Raw genomic sequence first — 25,221 nt, 5'->3', positions numbered from 1 at the left:
TATCCTTTTTTGAACATGGCTTGAACTTTTCATTTTTATGATATGATTTTGTTCGGATGTCATTTACTTTTTAGAGTACAAATATATCATCATAGATAGCCATCATCATAGATAAAGCCTATTTGGATAAAACAGAATAAAATATCAGGTTAAATCTAATTATAAGTTAACCAGATAATGAAAAGTCGGACCTATAAAGACCGAAAAGTTCTATTGCACGTGACCAAACCCAGATAGTATACAATATTTATAAGATTTATTTTAAATATTTTGTAAATATATTTTTATGGTCTTAGATGTTGCACAGATCATAAACATTTACTACAGATATTATGAAATATTTATTGTAAGTGTTATAGTAAATGTGAAAATATTCAATGAGACATTATAATCCAAGTAAAAAATATATTTGAAATCTTTATTTACACTTATTAATATTTAAATATCTAACAATATTTAAATATTACATAAAACATTTGGTCTATATTTTAATAATATTTCGAATAAAGCTTTATGTAAAATACGTATAAAATATATTTATATAACATTTACAAAAATAAATAGTAATACTTATCATAAATATTCTGTACTGTTTCATTATAAATATCTTGGAGCATTTGATTATAACCAATTATAGAAGAATTTTATACATATACACACACATGCGAGCGCTAATTAAAGAATGCTTCAAAGTAAACTTGTACAAGTCAGTTGTACAAGTTTACTTGAACATATGTAGTCAGCTTAAAGCTGGCTCATACAAAAACGTCTCTGTGATTGGTCAATTCGCTGTATTACTTTATCCTTGTTTAACACTACGAGCAACATGGAATGAAATGATATCTCTTTCGCAGGAAATTTACAGCGGAACGGTACACTGCGACCAATCATAACTTTGTTGTCGTTAGTCCGTTTTCTTTTCTGCGATTTTGGTTGGTCGTGATGTTCCGTTTATAAATTTTCATTCAAAGGACGTCAGTCTTAAGCGGCAAGCAACGGAACGTATACATCACAGTCAAGTGTTTGTGAACACAAAATATATTTTATGTTCTTTCATTTACTTTAACGCGACGAGTATTCCTATAATTCGCCTAACTTAATGACACTAAATTTTTAATTACTGTCCAAAAGGAAAAAAATTCAAGAAGAATGAAGTTAATGCAGTCTAAATGGAGAGTGTGTACGAGTTTTTTAATTCTACTAGTGACGGCAAAAGTTGGTGGAACGAGGCCCGAAATTGTTCTCACAGGTGTCCTTACGAAGCCCTTTGTACCTCGAGAATTTGCTTCCTCTGAATGTATCCGCGATGGCGAAATTTATTTGAAGGCATTGGAGACATACACACCTTGGGCGCTTCAAAGTAAGTAAAATAAATAGAAAGATCAAAGAGAGAGAGAGAGAGAGAGAGGGAGAAAGATTCTTTAGACTTCAACGTCTCTCATAAATGAAATATTAGTTATCTAAAATTCCAATCAATATATATATATATATACGAATTAAAATTCTAATAGAAATAATAAATTAATACCTTATAAATAATAAATTAATATCTTATAAATAATAAATGAATTTCTTATATTGTAACATCATGCGATTTAACATTGATAATGACCTAACAGAGGTCGAAACGTTTGTTTTTAATTTTTGTCTTTAATTTTTATTAAACTTTATATTTTAATACAAATGAAGTTCTTTATTTACTATTAGTTAATATTCTAAAGAATTTTTGGCTCGTAGCCCTGTTTCTTAATTGTTTTAAATTAATATCTATTAATAGATGTTACAAAAGACATTTTAGCTATATTTTTGTCTTTTTTAGAAATAATTGAATTTATTTTGCTATTATTAGCAAGCAATTATTTATTAACAAGCAAATAAATTAATAAATGATAAATAGATTTTAGCTGTTGTATATATCTCTAAAAATTTTCTTTAAAAAAATGTAAGAAAAAAGTAAATCGAAGATAATTAAAGTTTGATGGAATTTGTTGACCAGTGTTGTTGTTCCAATAGATTTAATGAGTGTAATGTGTGTATGAGTCAGAAAAAATGCATTTTTAAACCTTTAAATATATATATATATATATATTGTTTGATTAAAATAATATTAAATTATATTTAACTTTTCAAAGAGCTGCAGTAAAATGTTGCAAAATTAATTATCATGCTGAGATGTAAAACTAACAAGATGGTTATATAATATATAATTTGTAGTAATTCCGATTTTTTTATCTCTTATGCAATGAAAATAATTTGGATTTTGTGAGAAAAAATAGCGAGGAGGAAAACATTATATGATCTTTACATATATTTGTTGTTTTTTCTGTTATACATCGCATGTGAAATCACGAAACGATTGCGTTTTTACGTTTAAACATTCAATAATTATCGGACATTGCACGCTGCGCACAATTATCGAGGAAGATTATCGGGTATATATAATATTGCGGATGATATATCGCGACAAGCACACATGGAATGTATATCGCGCGTCAATTATCTGCGATATCAATCTCTTCGGCTACCTCGTAGATAATAGTGATAGATCAAAAAGATCATTCAATGTGATAAACACTTATTTTTTTTTAGCCAACACAACGAGTTCAACGTACTCGACAAGGACGAAAGTGGAAAACATCGCGAAATTTTATCGTCTCTTTTTCTTTTTAAATTTAAAGATAAATTATTTCGAAAATATCAAAGTCACACATTAGTCATATGATTTCGACGATTGATTAGTTTGAACTATGTATATTACGATTAGTTTGAACTATGTATATACAATAATTAGTTTAGATTGCGAGCGTATTTTCGAAAGAGGAACGATATCAAAGTCAAATTTACATTTGATCGAAAAAAAACCTTGTGTCCATTTTTGCAAACAAATTATCGTCTCCGTGACATTTGGACTAGCACAGATTAACGAGTGACATTGATCTCATTGATATTAATACTGTGATGTCGATCGGTGACAGCATCGGCCGTTATAAGATATTTAACTCACACGTCCTCGACGACGCATTTAGATCTCGCTATTATGGATTATCGCTGCATAGATCATTGCCGCTTTGTATTATGATAGCCTTTATCTCGCCGCGATAATTAGTTGACATGTCGTTATTCGTTCTTACGTCAATGCGCAAACACAACGTTCAATGAATGTCCATGAACCATTCGATGCATTTTTCTCTTTTTACTATCGCAGCGTCAATTGGATTTCTCTATTGATAGTATTAGATGTAGTAAAAAAAAGAAATCCATTATTTTTCCAATAGATTTCATGCAAAAATAATGGATTTCATTTTACTATACCTAATATTTGGTCTACGATCATTACGGTTTTTTTAATATTCCACCGGCATTGTACATATAAACATTTTTTTATTCAAATATAGTGTAGTATAATAGTATAGTATATAATAACAAATATTAAATCTTAGCTGCTACAATATGGCATTATTAAATGTTTTTATTTCTTATACATTAAAATTAAAATCGAATATAAGATGTCGAAATAACTAATTCTTATTAATTTGGCAATTGCTATGCAAGTATTGCAACAACAAAACTGTTAAAAAAGCAATTAATGATCTACCGCGCGTATATTCGCATAAAAACATGACGTCAAAATAACGTCTTACAAGGAACACTATCCAACTGTGACTCGCCGATTTGGCTGCAAGTTGGCACATTTTTAGAATTCGGAAAAATAATCGATACATATTTTTTTTATCGGCAAAGAAGAAGGTTTAAGGGTTGAAACTACCCCCTGTATTGCTCAAAAACCCCTAAAATGCATAATAATATGCACGCACATATTAAGTAAAACTTCCATAAAACTTGGTATCTTGGGGTTTTTTGGGTCGCCGATTTCAAATCTGAGGTCATATTTACAAAATTCAAAATGGCGGATCCAAAATGGCGGACCAAATTTTACAAAACTTTTTGGTTTTTCATAAAACTTGGTATGTAAACGGGTTTTTGGGTCGCTGATTTAGAATCTGAGGTAAAATTTACAAAATTCAAAATGGAGGATTCAAAATGGCGGACCAAATTAGTTTTACTTAATATGTGCGTGCATATTATTATGCATTTTAGGGGTTTTTGAGCAATACAGGGGATAGAAAGAAGGTTTCAACCCTTAAACCTTCTTCTTTGCCGATAAAAAAAAATACGTATGGATTATTTTTCCGAGTTCTAAAAATGTGCCAACTTGCAGCCAAATCGGTGAGTCACACTTGGGTAGTGTTCCTTGTTAGCATTACGTCAAAATGACGTCCTCGCGATGACGTCACATAATTTGCGGCATTAACAGAACATCATTAAGACGTCAGCCATAGTCAGTTATTGACCAAAATTTGTATTTGCTACTTTGGTATTGACCAATGTAATTGGTATATGCGTCATACGCGAGATCAAACTGGGTCAGCAAGATGCAGCCACGAGGTTGATGAACGTCCTTGTGTATTATATCATAGACCTGCCTTCGATCGATCGATCTTTTCCAAGCTTGTACGTTACTTAATCGCCAATCTAATTAGTTCACGCACGATTCTCTCAACTACTTATTGTTTATATGACGTTAAATAGTTTGTTCGGTGGAGCACACAAGAAGAACGACAGGATTTCTTGTAAATACGTTAAAGATTCTTCTACTTACAAATATCGAGAAGTTTTGAAATTAAAAACATTTTAATTGTCATATTATCCTGCATATCTATAGATAACGCGTAAAGTTTCCATAATTTATTTATATGATAGATTTTATTTACCCGATTAAAAATGATTTTACTAATTGTGAGTATTTAAGAGATGTTAAGGAAATAATATAAATTATATTAAGATATAAAAAAGTAATAAATTTTTAAAATAGTGTATACTACATTTATTAAACTTAATACCGAAATCAGCCATCAATCCTGAAATAATTTTGACAATTAAAGTATTAATAGATAATATTTTTGACTTTTGTAACACGCGCGCGCTTCTACGTTAAAATCGATCGAGAATGCATTAAATTATCGCTGATATCGTGCAATCTGTATAAGTACACTCGCTATCGCTATCATTCGAGTATTTAAAATTGAATGCACAATTTCCAACGTGTAATTTTCCTTCAGCTTGGCTGATTTTTGCAACGCGCGATTTCCAGTACCTATCCGATTCTGCGAATCTATTAGTATCGCATCGCATAAGTACTTCCGCAGTTAATGTACTTGCGACATTGACGTTGCTCTGCGTCACGGCATCATCACAGTTCCAAGGAATCACCTTGAAATCTCATTTCAAAGAGGATAACTTGCCACTGTACACAGACTAATAATGTACATCGTATAAAGTATAATGCGATAGTTTATTGCCATCCTCCTAGAATTGAACATGATTTTGATCAACGCACCGTTTGTTCCTACCGAGTATATTCCATCGTAGAATTTAATCGCTGATACGCAATTTCTTTTTTCGAATATATAATGTTTTCTCAAGTCTGTTCACTTCGTTTGCTATTAGAGAAAAATAAATAAGTATAGCTATAAAAATGAAGAGTAGAATCAATAAATTTTAATCTTTATATTTAATTGTGGGAAGAAAGAATAACTGCAATAATTATTTATCTATCAAAATAAAAGATGATTTTTATAAAAATTTTATTATAAAAAGATTATAATAAAAATGTATTTTATCACAATTTTATATTTACATTTGTATGTATCATATAGAACAACAGCAAATTGAATAATAACTAGTTAAAAAGTTAGGAGTTGAGCAATAAAATTAATAACTTGTAACTTAAGAGAGGGAATCCTAAAGTCATCTGCATTATTGACTAAATTTTATAATTTTTGTGTATAACAATTACTTTTTTCCTTCTTTACAGATTCGAAAATCCTTTTCCACGATTAAAGTATACGCATTAATACGCATGTCTGTGAGGTAGAGTTTATGTTGGAAACGACAAAATATTTCGAAATTGAGATCTTCTTTACACCATTTCTTAATTTAATATAGTGCTCTAAAGCTGTCGTGACAATATTTGCTTCATAATTCATATAAAAGCTCTGAAATCTGTACTTAAGAAATATTAGTTCACAGATTAGCAGTTTGCACGAAGAAATGTGCAGTTCTTGGAAATTAACTTAGGCATCTAATCAAAACGTTAGTGTTATACGAACATTTAAGTGAGTATGTGTGTGAGATATCGATATAGTATCTACTATGTAGTGATATGCCAATGACATCTGTGTGTAAAATCTATTTACAATTAGACTATGGTTAATTTATATTGCTATAAATAATTTTAAAGAAAAAAATGTAGATTTTTTCCTAGAAAATTATACTTTTCTTTTTTTATATAAATTTAATTTACGAGTAAAATATTACGTATTTATAGTACATTTCATATATAATTTATACTTTTATGTTTAATCTTTCAAACTCAGTCAGTAATCATAAAAATTATAATAATTATAATTACGTTAATTTGATTAAATAATGTCTTTTAAAATTAATTCTTCATTTAACTTAAATTAATTTAACTTAATAACTTATAACTAACAATAAGTTAATTAATATCAATTCTTATTGGACCGCTAAATTTCAAACCGAAATAAGTTAATAATATAATGTATATTGCAATAATTCACAAGGATGTACGTTGCACTCTGAGGACAGAGCATTCGATAAACGATTAAAAATTACTTATACCGAGATTTAAGATATCAGTCTTCAGCAATTATTATTCTTTGGGTCTACGGTAATGGCTGCGTTCAGCACAGAAAGCAGCTTTGCAACTGTTGTAAAATTCTTTAATATGATTGGTCTTGCCCTTATTTCCTCATTAGATCTAAATGTAGAAGCCAATCATATTCAAGAATTTGACAACAGTTGCAAAGCTGCTTTTTCTGCTGAACGCAGCCAATGATTTCGGATATTCGAAGGATAATGTGAAAAAATGACGCTAGCTGATCGTGGATTGAGGACAGAAGAACGCCTTGACGCATTGACTACACCTGCGTCTGTTTCAACCGGTTTCAGAATGTGCTTATTTAAACGGAACGGGAGAAAGGGTGTGTTAAATGTCAAAGCCGGAATGCCGTAAATGTCCAGAAAAACGCAACAATAAGATGCACTGATAGCTGATTGATAGTAGCAAACTTCGCAAACGAGTGTACTCTCTTTCTTATTGAAGCTTTATCTATAGATGTCACAATAAATCCCATACATTTGCAGCATTTTATTCGAGTATTCATATCATCATACAAAAATGGCGCCTTTTTATCGAACATTCCTACAAATTCTGAGGCGTATTTTCGTTCTGATACTATAGTAGCGTTTGGTTAGGAGTATTTTAGGCTGTGACGTCACAATCAGAAACCATGATCGAAAATGACATTTTACTGCCATTACGGAAACACGAATAATACTTGGCGGTAAATATGGACCAGAGAAAAAGGTAGCGTTAGCCTTAGCGATACAATTATTTGAAGGGGATGGATACCTTTGATGATGACTTATTATTACTTATCATAGCATAGTAAATCAGGAGCAGCGTGTAATGTTGCTTCGTTCGCTATTTTAAAAAAAGGACATACAGCAACATTTTAGGATATAAAACTTGGTTAAATGACGTTCTAATATACATATAATACTTAATTTACTTACAAGGGAATCTCGCGAGGTGTCAAATTCTGATTTTAATGAAACTTTGTGAACTCGTAGCTTATATGAAGAGATGAATTTAGAAAATATCAATTATGACAGAAAAATGGTTGGAAGGGGTAAAATGACCCTTTACGTGTACATTGAAAATTATACGAGATATAAAAAAATTTTTTATACAAAGGTTTAACATCAAAATTAGCTCTATTCATTCGCACCGATAATATTATTAAAAAATAATTATTTTTCAAAATTTTTGAAAAAAAATGTTAAATAATTGTTCTTAAAAAAATATTATTGGCGTGAATAAATAGAGATAATTTTATTGTAAAATTTTTGTATAAAACATTTCTTTATGTCTTAAATAGTTTTCGAGATATAACAGTAAAAGCTGAAAACCGCTGTACACGTAAAAGGTGAGTGTTCACCCCTTCAAACCATTTTTGGCGCCCCAACTTCCCTCATTAGTTTATCATACACTAGAAACCCAGAGTTTTTTGGATGTTCCGACATTTGGATATTACCAGAGTCATCCTGACACAGCGTATGCTGATCAAGCTTTAAGATTATATGTTATCCATCACTATTCGTAGCGACGGACTCAAACGGGTCACTTTCCCGCTTAAACAGGTAAACATGCAAATGATCTCCTCAGTTTGGTTGGATGTTCGAGTCCTACCAAGCTAACGCGTTACAACCACACGGTAACAACTGGTAACAACCACAAACGAAAATAACCGTGGTCACTTCTGGTTAATCGTGGTTCGATAACGAAAATACGCCTCTCTGGAGATTAAAGTAGGGTAAACCCGGTATATACGCCGCACCTATCGAAAACTTAATTTATCAATTATTATTTACTATGTTTAAAGCAAATTAATTATACAAATAAGAACTTTGTATTATCTACTACTGTAAAAAAAATATTAGAAATCCAAAATAATTTATTTTCCATATTAAAAAGTAACTTTTTCAAACCCCTGCATTTTTACCATTTATCCCATAGGGGGAGGATAATATGGCCACTCGTATATATTTCATAAGAAAATCACAAATACCTAATCTATAAATAAGATATAAAATGACGACGTAACTTGCATTGTTTATTAATATATGACAATTTTTATTGTTCAGAATGAAAATTGGAATACAAATAGGACTTAATACAATTTTTTTTAATAGCTTCAAATCTTTGAAAATAATCTTTAAACGTTTAAGATTTATCAACATTTATGCATTAATGCAATGTATAATTGTTAAAATTAACAAAAACTTCTTAAATAGAGCGTCTGTGCTGCGGCACAGCATCCCGCTCGCTAAAAATGCCGTATATCCCAAATAGATGGGATATATATGACAACTAATCAAACAAACAATGCAGGAGCAAAGCACTTGTATTTTGCTATACAACATGCTTTACTATTCCTCTACACATATGTATTGCCAAATAACCACTAAGTCTTTTACACGCTCTATAATAATCATTTTATGTAGATTATAAATTATGATGGCACTACTTATTACAGTAAAAAATCGATTTAACTCGCAATAATTTCATTAATATTAACAGTAAAGAACTGAAATTATAACATAATACTAATATACCATAAAGGCATGTAACAAAGTAATTGACGGAAAATTATCCCCACTCCTTCTATTTTTTCTGACTTCTGCGGCATATATACCTATGCGTTACTACAGGAAAATCGTAATAATGACTCGAACTTTCATTCAAGAGCTATAAAAATTCGTACATTGATTAAATAAAGATTCGCTTTTTGTTTCAGTGTACGACGCCTCAGTTAAAATACCATCAGGTTTGATCACCGGCAATTACAAACAGCTGGGTAATTTTGATGAATGCTTACGAATAAAAAACGAGCACGGATTCGTCGGAAAAGCTTGCAATGTGGCAGTACAGTTCAAGATCACCGCGAACGACGGTATATCACGAGATGAATTGGACCTGGGAGATCTGCTCGTAAATGTCGCAATCGCGTCGGTGAGTTCGTATTATTGCAATTACTGCGGTTCAGCGTACAACAATAAAACATTTTATGCGAATAAATAGTCCATTTATCGCCAGGCATATAAATAAATTATAATACGAAAAATAATTAAATAAAAATAAGAATAAATATTGTTTAAATGCATATAAATATTTTTAATCTAACAAAGAACAGACAAGAACTAAAAAAATCAGTTTTCAATTAATAAAAATCCGTGAACGTTTTAAAGGATGCTTCTTATAATAAATGAGTATACAAACACAAAGAATTATGAGTACATGCCCCTTGTTTTCTAATAAAAAATAAGTTATTTAAATCAGCACGGAAAAAGCATTATATACCAGTTGTTACTACAACTGGAAATAATGTTAATTTTTGTCCATCAATCATTTGGTTATGAAGAAAGGATGGACATATTTTAACAGCCATAATTATTTAGATACGTCAATCCGCCGATTATTACCATAATAGTGCTATAAGTTTTTGCAACCAAAAAATATATTAATGGCCGACATAGAAACTGTAGCGATTGTTTTTCGTTACCTACTACAGCTATTTCAAAATTATTATAAATTAACCATTGTAGCTAGCTGTACAATTGAAGGACAATCCATATCGTAACTTTTAACTCGCTGGTCTTAGGTTCAAAAAGCAATAAAATCTTTTCCCTTAAAATTAAATAAATTAATTTTTTATAGTTAGAATTTTTATTTATTATAATTTATTATAATAATAAGTTTGTTAAAAATTAAATTAAAAAGGAAAAACTTAATTTTCAATAATTTTTAATAACTCTATTAATTTTTTGTATTAAAATAAAGAACTATACATTCATATAATACTTTGTTTAATTAGTAAGTATTTTTTAAATTGTTTATAGAATTAATTTTTTAAAATTAAAAACAGATTTTCTACTTTTTGCCTACTTCTTTAGTATAAAATGTATTTGAAATCGAATCTGCTAAAAAAACACTATGTTTTACTTTAAAAAAATCGACTTTCGGATTGAATAGCTCATTTCTGTTCGATGCAGAAATCGAAAACATGACCATTTATTCATGAAATAAAAACCATTTCCTTTATTTTTAAATAAGTATCGGATCATGAGCAACCTGATTTTGAATAACTTAATTAATTTTTATTAGAAAATAATAGGTCATACGTTCATAATATATACGTTTTGTCTAATTAGTTTAGTCTAATACGTTTTGTCTAAGCATTCTTCAAGTTCACAGAATTTTGTTAACTAAAAGCTAATTTCTTAGTTCTTGCGTACTCCTTTTATAAATAATACAGATTTTATTTATTTCCACGGAAATTGTAAAAAATGAAACCTATTTACTCAATGAATATTTCATAAAAGATAATAGCTCTATACAGTTTTTGGAATATCTTCAAATTACAAATTGTCTATTTATGTTGCTTAAGAGGACTAACACTAATAAATATTTGGTGGAGTAGAATGCGACAAAATGGAGTTCCGGCAACTCAATCGTATACGAGTGGATGTTTTGTATTCCGTCCACCTGCAATCATACGGAGATACAAGAGTATCTCGAAATCGCACTCGACCCATTGAATATCAAAGGACGTGTAGAAATGAGTATCGTCGTTCCTAAGGAATCGTGTCACACCGCGGAAACTGTTCGAAGAACTTGGGACACTGCTGATTGGTGTTACATGTAAATAAAGTTTTCTTATTATCAAATAAACATTAATTTTTCTACACTAATGTACTAAATCTGCAGTATAATATCTGGGAATTTTCTAGATCGATTCTTATACTATTAGCATTGATCATTATTATCAGCACGGGATATGATATCGTAATACAACGGAATACTAACGCGTCGAAATTGAAAGGTAAGATATATCAAAATATTTATTCTTTTAGATTTATTCTTTTAAATACATTTTTTACATATTTCGTATAAAGTTAAGTTAAATTTAAATTAATGGATTTAATTACTAAGTTTTACGGAATTAATCTTATATTGATTATTGAGAAAGAAAAGAAGGTGCAATTAATAATTTTAAGAATTATTTAAATAATGTTAATTATTAATAATAAACATTATTAATAATTAATAATTATTAATAATTCATAATTATGAATATAAAATACTTTAACAAACTCTCGAGAATGTCAAAAACAAAAACAAGCAACGGGAGATGAGAGTTAAATCGCGATAAATAATGCGCGCGATAACAAATATTATTTATTAATTATATAATTCTTAAAATAGTTTCGGCTTACTTTTAAGCCATCTTCAGTGATCTGACGCAATACAAAACAATGTAATGTCCTCATGGTTGCAACGGGGAGTGATAAATCCATAAATCCCTCTAACTCCATTCAATTTAACACAATAGATGAAAATTCATGTGGCAAAAGAATCGAAGAATAAATTCTATATGTAAGAAATATTAACATTAGTATGAGTGGTGTAAAGATAAAAAATAGAGAAAAAACGAAAAAAGGGGAGCACTCACCAATGCAGCCGTGAAAAATATGAATAAATCAATATGAGTTGATACATCGAGATGTTAAGATAGTAAAAGAGAACGTGGTATATGCTTCATTATATGACAACGGTCAACAGTCAAATAAGTCATAATCGAAATGTACGCGAGAGACAATATATGCATGCGCAAGGAAGTCGATGCTGTGGATTAATATCGGTACAATAATTATGTAGGTATCAATAAATTCAAAAAATGAGATGAAAAAAATATTGTTTTAAAAAATTTACAATCACGCAGTAAGTTTAAAATATGTCGAATAAGTTATAGACGGTCAAGTCCACAGAAAGTATTTCAATTTTTGTGGACTTGACCGTCTATAACTTATTCGACATATTTTAAACTTACTGCGTGATTGTAAATTTTTACTGCGTTAAAATATTGCGACATCTGAAGATGGCTCAAATACAGGCCGAAACGTTATGTTTTTAATTTTTAATTATTATAGTTTTTTTAATGTTCTCTCTCTCTCTCTCTCTCTCAATTTGTTTTATATGTAGAACTGAATAGTATATTGTAATTAAGATTTAATTTAGTAACTAAATACATTTTGCATCATAAGTGATTTTGTATATCGTATTTATGTTCTTTGACTCTTATTTGCCTTATTCTTTCTTTGTTTTCTAATAATAAGAGTTCTAATAATAAGAGTGCGACGGCATGAACTAATTATAACAGAGTCATATTTGAATCTTCAAATATTATTTTTCAATAATAGACGAGGTACACGTACACACACGCGAGTAAGAAGCGCGCGTCGGTCCTGAGCACCATGTAGACAAGAACGCTTATTTGTTAATTTCAACTTGCTTTACTGTAAAAACTACTTGTCAGACGTAATTTGGTTAAAGGAAAAAGTTATTTGTTTTAAGCATAAAGTATCACATCTTGCACTCCGTATGTGGGAATTTTGAATCACCCTGTATATAATATATGCTATATATGATTTTGATTTATAATATTAATCTAATGTATTTCATAATCTGCATGTGTTTTTTTTTAATAAGATAATATTATCCGGAAATTACAGGTGATAATAATTTTGATAATAATGATTTCTCATGTAGATATTTTTACGGCGTTTTCTTTGTACACGAACGGGAAAAAACTGTTGAAAACTGAGGATAGACGTAAAGATTCTATTTGCTGTCTAGACGGCTTGCGTTTCATTAGTATATGCTGGATTATTTACGGTCATACTTATTACACGGAAGCTATTAGTGTCAAAATGGACCTCACACAGATTCCATATGTGAGCTTATACAATTTTAACAATATCTAATAATTACATTATCCTATTCTCTGTTTGACTATATGTATAATTGGCGCTTCTTTTACCTAGTCGATATATTTAAAAATTCATCTAGAGATACTATCAAATCTAGTTTTAACTGCACTTTAGCACTTCTTTGTGTTAGTATTTATCTATTTAGGTATATTGATTTATATATATATTATAATTTCATTGTTTTATATGTTTTTACCAAGAATTTTACATAAGAGAACTAATTAGAAAAACATTATATTAAGAAAAAAATATAACAATATAGAGGTGACCATTATTGTTATAATAACCATAAAATAATTTATTCAACTATGTACATTAATTCTACATGCAAAACTTGTATATTTTTCACTTTTATATTTGCTATTATTACGTTTTTTTCTCTGAGTGCCCATATTTTTACAAACTTAACAATTTATAAATAATAATTGCATTATATATATGTCGTAGGCAAATAGTATTTGGCTGAATCGCTGTTAGGCAAATGGTATTCAGCCAAGCATGCATGATGCATTTTATAGTATTTGTTTTCACATAGACATTCTTGTCATAGACAGGGCGTTCAAGAATGAACCGCGAGTGCACTGGTTGGCTTCAGTAGCAATATGAGAAGAAGCGCAAGAAGCGCGACTTCGACGTCGTGTCCTACGCATTTGCCGAAAGCTATTTTCCTAAAATTACTATTTTCCTACCACATATACGTGATATATGATAGCTAAAAGTTACATTGTTTTTACCTCAATCGTTTCAATTGTGAAAATATTCTTATGATAAAAAAAGATGCATTACGATTGGAACAACATGCTTGTGCTCAATGGCAACATTGTTACGGATACTTTCTTTCTTCTGAGTGGGATCCTACTCGCTTACACCGAATTATCAAAGAAGGAACGAGCCGCCTCAAACTGGCGATTCGACATGATAGGACTTTATGTTCATCGTTATGTGAGGTATGTATATACAGCCAAATCGAATTTTCTCGCGATTTGAGTTTCAAATATATTCCATAAGTCCACATTTGATCTATATTTCTTTCTTTCTTTCTTATTTTTTATCTCTTCAAATTCATGAAAATAATTTCTTCTTTTATCAGATTAACACCGGCCTACGCGATGATGATTGGTTTCTATGCCACACTGTTATACAAATTTGGTACAGGCCCGCAGTGGGATATTTTGATCGGCACTAATAAAAACCTTTGTCGTCAGAATTGGTGGACCAACTTGCTCTATGTTAACAACTATGTTGATGTATCAAACATGGTAAATTATTAGCTATTGAGTTTAATTTATCTTGTACATTTTTTACATATTATTTATAACATACTAAATATGATCGTGTATTGAACAGAAGTTAACCATTATTTTGTAGAAAGAGTAGATACTATGACGTATGTTAAAATCTATGCAGCACATATTCTTTTATCATAATATTATTATTTTATTTGTTTCTTTCTTTTTGCTTTCGATTTACTAAGTTTACCTATTAAGGCCCGGTTGCACCAACACTTTTTGATTTTAAGCGAGACTTAAAACTCTATCTATCTCATTTTGAAGCCGAAAGGGAGACAGAGACAGTTTAAGTTTCGTTTAAAATCGAAATCACGTTGGTGCAATCAGGCCTAAAAGTGCTATTTTGTACTTATCGCTGCTCTCTAAATTTTTCAGATTTGTGCACTTTTACGAAATTCTCATTCTTTTCTTATGTTTACTTCTAGTGCATGTCCCAATCTTGGTACCTATCGACCGAGATGCAGTTTGTTTGGCTATCGCCGTTTATACTGTATCCTATGCTCAAATTTAGAAGTCTGTTCTTTGCCATTATTTGGGCCATCTGCTTATTTCTTTCGGTTTTAGTGCCTTTTGCTACAACTTATGCTCATCAACTAACAGGCACCATGCTATATTATAAGGAGTGAGTGTAGAACTTTAATTTCGCTTTTGTTTAAAAATTATATTTGATTAAGGAATCCTAAAGTCGTCTGTATTACCGAATAAAAAGTAGGCAGTCTAATGCCCGTTTCCACCAATGTAGATTAACTTTATAATCTCGGTTAAATTTACTGTTCATCTTTTTCTAATTTTTATAACTAGAAAAAGACGAAGAGCAAATTGAACCGAGATTAAAGTTAATCTACATTGATGGAAATGGGCATAAGTAAGATAAACTAACCTCAGAACCGACCAGCGGGGTGAGGGGCCGGGTAGAAAATTGTGGTGGGCCACCAATCGGATCGCTGCGTTAGCCTCCCTCCCTCTCCGTGGACCCCGTGGTATGGAAATATGCTATGTGCCCCGAAATCCATTGTGCGGATCTGGAATCTGCGTTCGCGCACGATGAAGGTCGCGCGAGGGATGGCGCTGGCGGCGCGGCCGCGCTACGTTTCCCGCGCTACCGCTGCGTGCGATCGAGGCCGCGCGTGCGCGCTGTGTTTCCCTCGCTTTTACCGTCGCGAGTAGCGTGACGGCGTTCGAAGACGCGGTCGGCGCGTGCGTAAAGCTGGTTCTACATTATGGATTTTTACCGTCGCGAGTAGCGTGACGGCGTTCGAAGACGCGGTCGGCGCGTGCGTAAAGCTGGTTTTACATTATGGACCTTCTACAATAAGCCATAAGTCATAAATCGGAAGAAACTAAATATTGACGACTGTGATTGGTCCATTTCTAGCTTATGACTTATGATTTGTGACTTTACGGCTTATTGTAGAAGGCCCATTAAGCCGGTTCTACATTAGTTGTAAGCCGATCGCATGTTCGTTGCGATAGCCAATCTCTAGCTTGCATTTTAAAATCAACGCTTCAGATTGGCTATCGCAAAGAACATGCGATCGGCTTGCAACTAATGTAGAACCGGCTTTAGTTGAAAGTCGATCGCAAGTTCGTTGCGACAGCCAATCTCAAGCTTGCATTTTGAAATCAACGCTTCAGATTGGCTGTCGCAACAAACTTGCGATCGGCTTGCAACTAATGGAGAACCGGAATAATAAAAAAATGCCTTTAACGGTCGAGCTGGATCTTAAGTGCCAATTATAATTCCGTGTGAATTTTTCTTATTGGTTGTGTTTCTCACATATATGGTTCTATAAGATTGAAGAGATCCGGATTCGACTCCTCTGGCCGAGGTAATATTTTTCACAATATAAATTAATTATTTACAAATTTTTCATAGATTTTAATATGTCGTTCAATATTATATTAAGATCCAATATGTTATGAGCATCAAAATTATTAAATTGCTAGATAATTTAACTCGTGATATTATTGCGGTAGTTTCGTAGAGTAGCGTTTTAAAACGTTTCAAAAAATTGTTCGGCGCGCGGTTTAAAAGACTATACATATGTAATATATAAATTCACACGAAATTATTTGGCACCTAAGATTCAGCTCGACTGTTAAAGACATTTTCTTATTGGTTATATTTTATATATTTAGCATTTAAAATCTTTTGATATATCCACTCTGTGAATTCTCTTATATTATCCAAGTTTTCAAAAATTAATTAAACATCAAATCACACTATGAAAGATCGTGTAAGGTTACTTAAATGATGTAAATTTCTATGAAAATTGCGTACACAAATTACACAAAACTTTCTTGATTATTGAATTTTAGTAATTTCATTATCTCAACAGGATGTTATATGTTTCATAGACAGATGGATGTAGCTGATGTTTATCTGATGATCTATACAAAGACATACAATAGATTTGGGTCTTACGTCATTGGATTAGGCTTGGGATACTTGTTGCATAAAACGCGAGCTTACAAAATCAAATTACGCATCGTAAGTATTATTCACACAATTATATTTATAGTACTTTCATATTTATTTTATTTAATAGTTAATATTAATCGTCATTTATTTATAATATTTAATTGCGGAATTAATATTTATTTTGTGTAATGATCAATATAAAGTAGATTAAAGTCAAAATATCTTTATACAAATGGCTTCATAAACGTTTCTATAATTCATATCTATATGTATTTTATACATTAATATTTTGACAAATAATATACGTATGGAAATATCTTTAATTTGAAGAAATGATATGGTAATAAACTGTTACAAAATCGTTAAATTGTCTTCATACAGTGGTATGTGATTTTTGGTTGGCTGCTCGCGATTATGGCCGGTTTATCAGTGATTTTCGGACCACGAAACATGTACTCCGACATTCACGTATATAACAGATTAGAAGCAAGTTTCTATGCCGGTTTTCATCGTCAAGGTTTTGCACTCTCGGTCTCCTGGATCATCTTCTGTTGCACGCACGGATATGCAGGTAATCATTGCACGCATACGCGAGATAATTACCAAATCGAATTATGTCAACTGTAGTTTCTAAAAATGATAATCATTTCAAGGTCCTATAAATTATTTACTTTCTTGGAGTGGATGGATACCGTTCAGCAAATTGACCTACTGTGCTTATCTTTGTCATTATCTGTTCATACTATCACACGTCGGAGCCGTTCGAACTACCGGTAATTTAACGCAAATGAACGTGGTAAGTAAAAAAAATATATATGTTTTTAAGGTGCAGATGCTGGAGGTCTCATTTTATCGATAAAGTTTGATTAATTTTCTATGAATCATATATTATTCTTAATTGCATTTACGGACTGAAAAGTTCTTCTCCACAATTGAAGTATCGACAATAATATAGGCTGACAGTTACAATGTAATAAAACAGACGAAAGAAAATTGAAGACTTACAATTTTTGCAATATGTGCTGCCTATAAGAGTTTTAGGTCTTGCACGTTTAAAATAAATAACTATCAGTTTACAAAAAACTTCTAAAGGTGCGTCTAGTTTAGACTATCGAGCCGAAACGCGAGCCGCGAGAGCCGAGCCGTGCCTCGAGCTGATGAGTTTCGAATCGAAATTATCGAGCTGAACTTCGGAGTCGAAATCAAATCGAGTTCCAATCAAATTTCACAAGAGTCACAAGCAATCCGTATTTCTTTTTTTTTTTTTTCGATAATTTCGATTCGAAACTCATCAGCTCGGGGCACGGCTTGGGGCACGGCTCGGCTCGGCTCGAGGCTCGCGACTCGGCTCGCGGTTCGGCTCGGCTCGCGTTTCGGCTCGATAGTCTAGACCATGAAGGAAGATATAAGGAGACTCCACTTGGTCTCGCCAGTCTACAAGACATGAACCCATTTTAGGTTTCGAGTTCCGTTTCCGATTCTCGACACTCGCAGCGCTCGTGAATTTAGTAGTGCTGCGCATAATGAGTGCGAGTAAGAGAAATGATCATTTCTCTTACTCGCACTCATCAGAATCGGAAGCTGAACTCGAAACCTAAAATGGGTCCACTTTTATTTTACGGAGTGGAGTTATTTTACTTCCTGGTCTAGACTTCTAGAGTCTAGACGCACCTTAAGAACAATAGTATGCTTGTAGAAATGAGCTTGTAGAAATGTAACTTTCAGCCGATTTTACTGGCTGTAATCTGTTTACCAGGAAGTAAGATATAAGGAGACTCCACTCCGTAAAATAAAAGTGGACCCATTTTAGGTTTCGAGTTCAGCTTCCGATTCTGATGAGTGCGAGTAAGAGAAATGATCATTTCTCTTACTCGCACTCATTATGCGCAGCACTACTAAATTCACGAGCGCTGCGAGTGTCGAGAATCGGAAACGGAACTCGAAACCTAAAATGGGTTCATGTCTTGTAGACTGGCGAGACCGAGTGGAGTCTCCTTATATCTTCCTTCATGCTGTTTACTTATGCCGTAATCTGTAAAAATTGACCAATCACAGTCGAATGAGAGGAAAATAATCGATTATACTTGGTCAATTTTTACAGATTACGGCATAAGTTAACAGATTACGGTCAGTATAATCCAACCCTAATTGTAAAAAATAGTAAAGTAGAACTTAATTTTGAAATTTTTTGTCGTTTTCTCTCTCTCTCTCTCTCTCATCATAGATTATATTTCACTACCACGTATTAATGCATATCTTTAATATTGGAAAAAGGTTTTCGAATTTGTCGACAAAAAAAGTATTTACGATATAAAAATTATATGGTTTAGTCGGTAATACAGACGATTTTAGAAGCCCCTGAACTTGATATAGCAAAGAAGCAGTTCTTTGAAATGAAGAAACCTTTCTCTGGACGTGCATGAAGTTAGCACCGCCATTTTGTTAAAAAAAAATAATAAAATTTGTGCTGCCGCCCCGAACAAAAAAAAATAACATATAAGATAAAAATAAGCAAGGACTCTCAATAAAAATAATCAACATAAAATAGAAAGGGCGATATAAGAGTCAAACAATAAATTATCATTTAAAAATAATACTCAACTGTCAGTACATTTAATAAAAATTTTTGAAATTATATAAATATAAAACTAAGTATAACAATATAAAATAAAAAATATCTAAATATAAAAAAATTTAAATTAAATTACATATCGCTACAAGTTTCGGCTCTAGGTTTGAGCCCTCCTCAGACGTTAAAAAACAGCGGACAAAATCATTCGTAGAAATGTCAATGTTAAACTTTTTAATTTTTATTTATTATAATTTATCGGATTGATGTAACAGCAATGTCGACACACTGAATTAACATATTACCGTGAATTTCCTGGTGAGTTTCTTGCAGAATTTTGACATAATTTGTTTTAACATCTATACAGAAAGTTTGTTACCATCTTTTCAGATATTTGAATTATACATTGACTTTTCAATCATGTATAATTGTAATGTCTTTTTTCTGTTGGAGACCCACGGTAGTAGAATGAAGTTCGTACTATGTAATTTCTGCGAATGATTTTGTCCACTGTTTTTTAATGTCTGAGGAGGGCTCAAACCTAGAGCCGAAACTTGTAGCGATATGTAATTTAATTTAAATTTGTTTATATTTATATATTTTTTATTTTATATTGTTATACTTAGTTTTATATTTATATAATTACAAAAATTTTTATTAAATGTATTGACAGTTGAGTATTATTTTTAAATGATAATTTATTGTTTGACTCTTATATCGCCCTTTCTATTTTATGTTGATTAAAAATAACATATCCTACCCGCTTAGGGTCTAACTGCCTAGAAGTTACAGCGTAGACAGTGAATGCTTGCAATATTTCTAACTCATTTTAAATTTCATACAATATAAATTTCGTTCCTGTTGGAAATTCCTTGCGCGAATAGTCGCACTCAAGAGTAAAGTACCCTTAATATCGCTGTGCCGGCGAATTTAACGGTTGTGCTGAGTTGTGCTAGCGTAGCACAACTCAAATATACAGTATCAATCACATGGAAGCACTACAAACCTGAATTTAGAACAAAAAAGCCTTGTGCGAAGAGTCGCGTTCAAGAGTAAAGTACCCTTAATATCGCTGTACCGAATTTAACGGTTGTGCTGAGTTGTGCTAGCGTAGCACAACTCAAATATACAGTATCGATCACATGGAAGCACTACAAACCCGATTTATGGGCAAAAAACCGAACACGGAGGAAAAAACTATTTTTAGTCATAACTTTTGGTGTTATGAATGAACGGCTGAAATCTTTGCGACACAATGTAGCACAAATCGAGCACAACTCAGCACAATGTTTATTTTGCCGATTAAACAAAATGGCGGTGCTGGCGAAAAAACGTTTTTTTTCAATTTAACGCTTTGTTTTTTGAGTTATGTCATTAATTCTTGCGGCACAATGTAGTACAAATCTAGCACAATTCAGCACAAATTTTATTATTTTTTTTTAACAAAATGGCGGTGCTAACTTCATGCACATTTTCTCTGGATGTATAATTTAAAAAAAGGCAAGTAACAAATAAAACTTTTGTTTAATAGATTCGCACATTCTTCGCCAATTTAATGTTAACGATGATAATATCTGTGTTGTGGAGCCTCTGCTTTGAAATGCCCTTCATGGCCCTCGACAGGATTCTACTTTCTGGACGTAAACAAAACTTGTCGAATGACTTAAAGGCTAACAATTCTGTGGCATCTAACAAAGGTGTTTGCCAATCAAGGGAATCTTCATTCATTAACGATAACCCGGGAAAATATAATTGTAATGTATAATTACCCACTGTACGACCTTACGAAAACTGCTAAAGAAAATAATGCACAATACGCCGATGACACGGCAAAAACAAGTAACTGTAAAATATACTGTATTAAACCTATTACTAAATGCATCGAGACATTCTCGGTTGTGAATTTTGATAATAAGAAATCCGATTGTGCATAAATTCTATTGAATAGTCGTGTAAATAATTAGGACGTGATAAAACAGTAATTGTATTATTCTTTTTTATATTTTAGGGTACTTTTGTACATATACACATACTAAGAGCCCCAACACAGACTTTTGCATAACGTATAAAGCATGTGCATAAGGAATTTCATTGGCCCATTTTCTTATGCATGAGTCAATGGGCCAATCAAATTCTTTATGTATATGGTTTATGCGTTATGCAAAAGTCTGTGCTCCCCGCTTAAGGGTGATTTTACATGCAACGCGGTACGGTATTTCTATATGCACATTTTATCAATCATCTTATTTTTTCAACGAATAAGCCTAATAATTGCATTTAAATCTATTAATTTCATTAAAAAGTGCATAGAAACGTCAACTTGTCACTAGTCCGTGCCGCTTTTCCGCACAGTTTCTGCTCCATGTAAAAGGCCCATCACACGTACAAAAATTTTAATAGTAATCGTAAGGTCTTAAGCAAATTGGCCAATCACAGTTTAGCATATTAAAATGTGAGATCGTAATCTTGATTGTGATTGGTCGATTTGCTTAAGACCTTACGATTACTACTAAAATTTTCGTACGTGATGGCCTTTACCGCGCGTGGTTCCTAGTTACTTTACCGCCTACCGCGTACCGCGCTGCATGTAAAATCACCCTGAGGGTGATGTCCCATGGAGCGGTTCGTGCGTAAGCGGATTAGCGGATCGCCAATCACAGAATCGTTCTGTTAGATCTGTTTACAAATTTTGCAAGCTAATCTAATAGTGTTTTCGAACGGAGTGGGTTTGAACCCGACTCGGGTCGGTTAACCCATGTTTGACCTAAAAATATCATGACCTCGTCCAATCAGAAATTGAAATAGAACATGTGACGTCAAAGATCCGACCCGGATCGGGTTCAAACCCGCTCCATTCGAAAACGCTATAACAGAACGATTCTGTGATTGGCGATTCGCTATAATTCGCTTACGCATAAACCGCTCCATGGGACATCACCCTAAGGCTGGAGTCCCATGAGGTGTATTTGCCGCGTATAGGTGCCTTTTTCACGAGCTGCTGAAACTGGCCGTTCCAGCGACAAAAAAAGGTCACGTGATAAAAATTGACAAATAGCAAACGAATATGACGCTTGCTATTCGTAAATTTTTATCACGTGATCTGTTTTGACGCTGAAAATGAGCGTCGAACGTCAGCATGAAAAGGTACCTTAACAGTTGCAAAAGCTTTATAATTATTTTTATTTTTATGTGCCAAACGCGAGTTTTTTTAAATGTTTTGATTATGTTATCAATGTTTCCTGCAAATAAAGATAACATTTTTGCATATAAAATTTAAAATAATTTATTAAGTTTTTACAATTGATGTTGGTACGTGTATATGTTGCTAATATCCTAAAATATATATATAAGATTTACAAGCTCATTCAATTATGCAAGTGTCTGAACTTCCATGAGTGTATATATTATTATTATTATAGTTTATATAAGTTAATAAATTAGAAATATCAATATATAGATATAAGATATACTAATTTGATGTACCATTCCCTGAAACTTTTGTATTTTTAATTGAAAAAAAAAAATGTTTTTTAAATAATATGATTCCTTTAATTATTCTGCATTAAAAAATGTTAAGAGTTATCCAAAAACCAATAATTTATTTTAACATTTTTAAATCTACCATTTTTAGTCTTTCATTAAAAGGTTTCAAATTAATGAAGAAAACGAATAAGCTTTTGAAAACATTGGCTACGTTCAGCAGACTCAGCAGACTCAACAGTTGAGTGAGCGCTCGCTGTTATTGATGTATTCTTTGAGATCATCCAATCAAAATTTAAATCTATAAGAATATTTTCAAAAGCTTATTCGTTTTCTTCATTAATTTGAAACCTTTTAAGTATCGACAGGAGTGACAGAAATATTTTTGTTATGCCTTTTTACAAAAAAATACCTCTGTACGAGCCTTCAGGAGCCTTTTATGATTACGAATATCACAATCAAAACACGATTCATGTTATATTTTAGCCATAATTTGGGAATAAAGGTAACATTTATGAGTGCAGATCAGTGCAGATCTAGATCAGTTATGCTCATTTTTCTTCTCAAAGAAATAATATTTCCTTATGAAACCTGTTGGGATTTCATTGTTATATTGCTGGGAAGGCTCTTACAGAGTCAGATTTGCAAATTAATTCTTGAAAATTTTTATTAAAATAAGATCATGTATACGCCTCTCAACTGCACCATAGTACACATCGAGTGAGATAACAGAACAAATTTATATTATACCTTTTTTACAAAAAAATAGCTCAGTACACGAGCCTTCAGGAGCCTTTCCTAATTACGAATATCACAATTAAAACGCGATCCATCCAGTATTTTAGCCGTAATTTGGGAATAAAAAATTCATCTTCGACTAGAGGTCTCTGGGTCACTCCTGTCGACCCTTAAATGAAAGACTAAAAATGGAAGATTTAAAAATGTTAAAATAAGAAGAAGAAGAAGAAGAAAAAGAAGCCTCCGCAAGAAGAAAAGAAGACATTTGACACTCTGTCGCGAAGTTATTTCATGTGAGCATTTTGCTCCACGATGAACGCTCCGCTTGCTCCTATTATTAAGCTTTATAGGCCTTCTACAATAAGCCATTACCTAAGTTTTAAGTATTAAGTCATAAGAAATTGCCCACTCACAGTCGATTATTCTTCTCACATTGTAATTGTGAGTGATCAATTTCTTATGACTAATGCACAATTTTTTCACCTCTAGATAACCTTTATCCAGAAGATATCTCCCAGAATACAATGGAGATATCTCCTGGATAAAGTTATCCATAATTTATCTAGAAGTGAAGAAATTAGGCATAAATACTTAAAACTTAGGTAATGACATTGTAGAAGGCCTATTACATTTTTACTAAAGACTTACATTTGGGATGTGATCTGGCCGTGTTGACCTCCTGTTTAAAGCTGATGTTTCATGTGCAGCACGCTGCGGCAGCAAAATGTCACGTGATACAAATTTTCGAGAACTGATTGGAAGTGCGTCACCTCACGAAAGATTTTCAATCAATAATAACATTTTGCGAGCACTCACTGATCACTCAACTGTTGAGTCTGCCGAACGTAGGTTGCGTCAGAGAGAAACCTGAGAGAGGACATAACGACCTAAAACCTGTAACCACAAAATACTGCCGCGCACTACTGCCCACTGCAAAAGTGGATGTGAGCTACATGCCAGATCCACTATTCTGAGGATAACGCATATACTTTTCAAGACTGATGGTAAGTAGATATTCGCGGTTCGTATAATCGTATTCGCGCTACATAAAATGTGGATCAGAATAAATATTCCTCCCTGCAACTACATATATGTATGCTTACTTCCATGCGCGTGATGTTTATTATTAAGCTTAAAAGTATTAACATTAAAGATATATATTACACCCATTTTTTTTACAAATATGTTAAAATATATCGCGCGTGTTTATATTTTAAATAAGTTATATATACATATATATGATCCCG

The 25,221-nt window shown here is 32.1% G+C and overlaps 1 protein-coding gene across 1 annotated transcript; it reads left to right on the top strand.

The window, feature by feature from the left end:
* Positions 1–1,149: 1,149 nt before the first annotated feature.
* Positions 1,150–21,528, top strand: LOC108783393 (nose resistant to fluoxetine protein 6). The gene is made up of 12 exons (XM_018551948.1): positions 1,150–1,360; positions 9,444–9,658; positions 11,127–11,347; positions 11,437–11,528; positions 13,256–13,440; positions 14,254–14,423; positions 14,567–14,735; positions 15,191–15,387; positions 17,124–17,256; positions 17,569–17,758; positions 17,841–17,983; positions 21,288–21,528. The coding sequence occupies exons 1-12, from the start codon at positions 1,150–1,152 to the stop codon at positions 21,519–21,521; spliced, it is 2,160 nt and encodes a 719-aa protein (XP_018407450.1). The 3' UTR covers positions 21,522–21,528.
* Positions 21,529–25,221: the final 3,693 nt, after the last annotated feature.

The sequence above is a fragment of the Cyphomyrmex costatus genome, unplaced genomic scaffold (genome assembly GCF_001594065.2).
Source record: "Cyphomyrmex costatus isolate MS0001 unplaced genomic scaffold, Ccosl1.0 scaffold15, whole genome shotgun sequence".
NCBI classification, from domain to species: domain Eukaryota; kingdom Metazoa; phylum Arthropoda; class Insecta; order Hymenoptera; family Formicidae; genus Cyphomyrmex; species Cyphomyrmex costatus.
This window is presented reverse-complemented; position numbering and strand designations above follow the sequence as displayed.

Bases quoted from the DNA above. Each gene is read 5' to 3' on its own strand.
- LOC108783393 (XM_018551948.1), top strand. From the start codon at position 1,150: ATGAAGTTAATGCAGTCTAAATGGAGAGTGTGTACGAGTTTTTTAATT. The intron at 1,361-9,443 runs GTAAGTAAAATA...TTTTTGTTTCAG, and splicing joins CACACCTTGGGCGCTTCAAA to TGTACGACGCCTCAGTTAAA. The intron at 15,388-17,123 runs GTGAGTGTAGAA...TATGTTTCATAG, and splicing joins ACCATGCTATATTATAAGGA to ACAGATGGATGTAGCTGATG.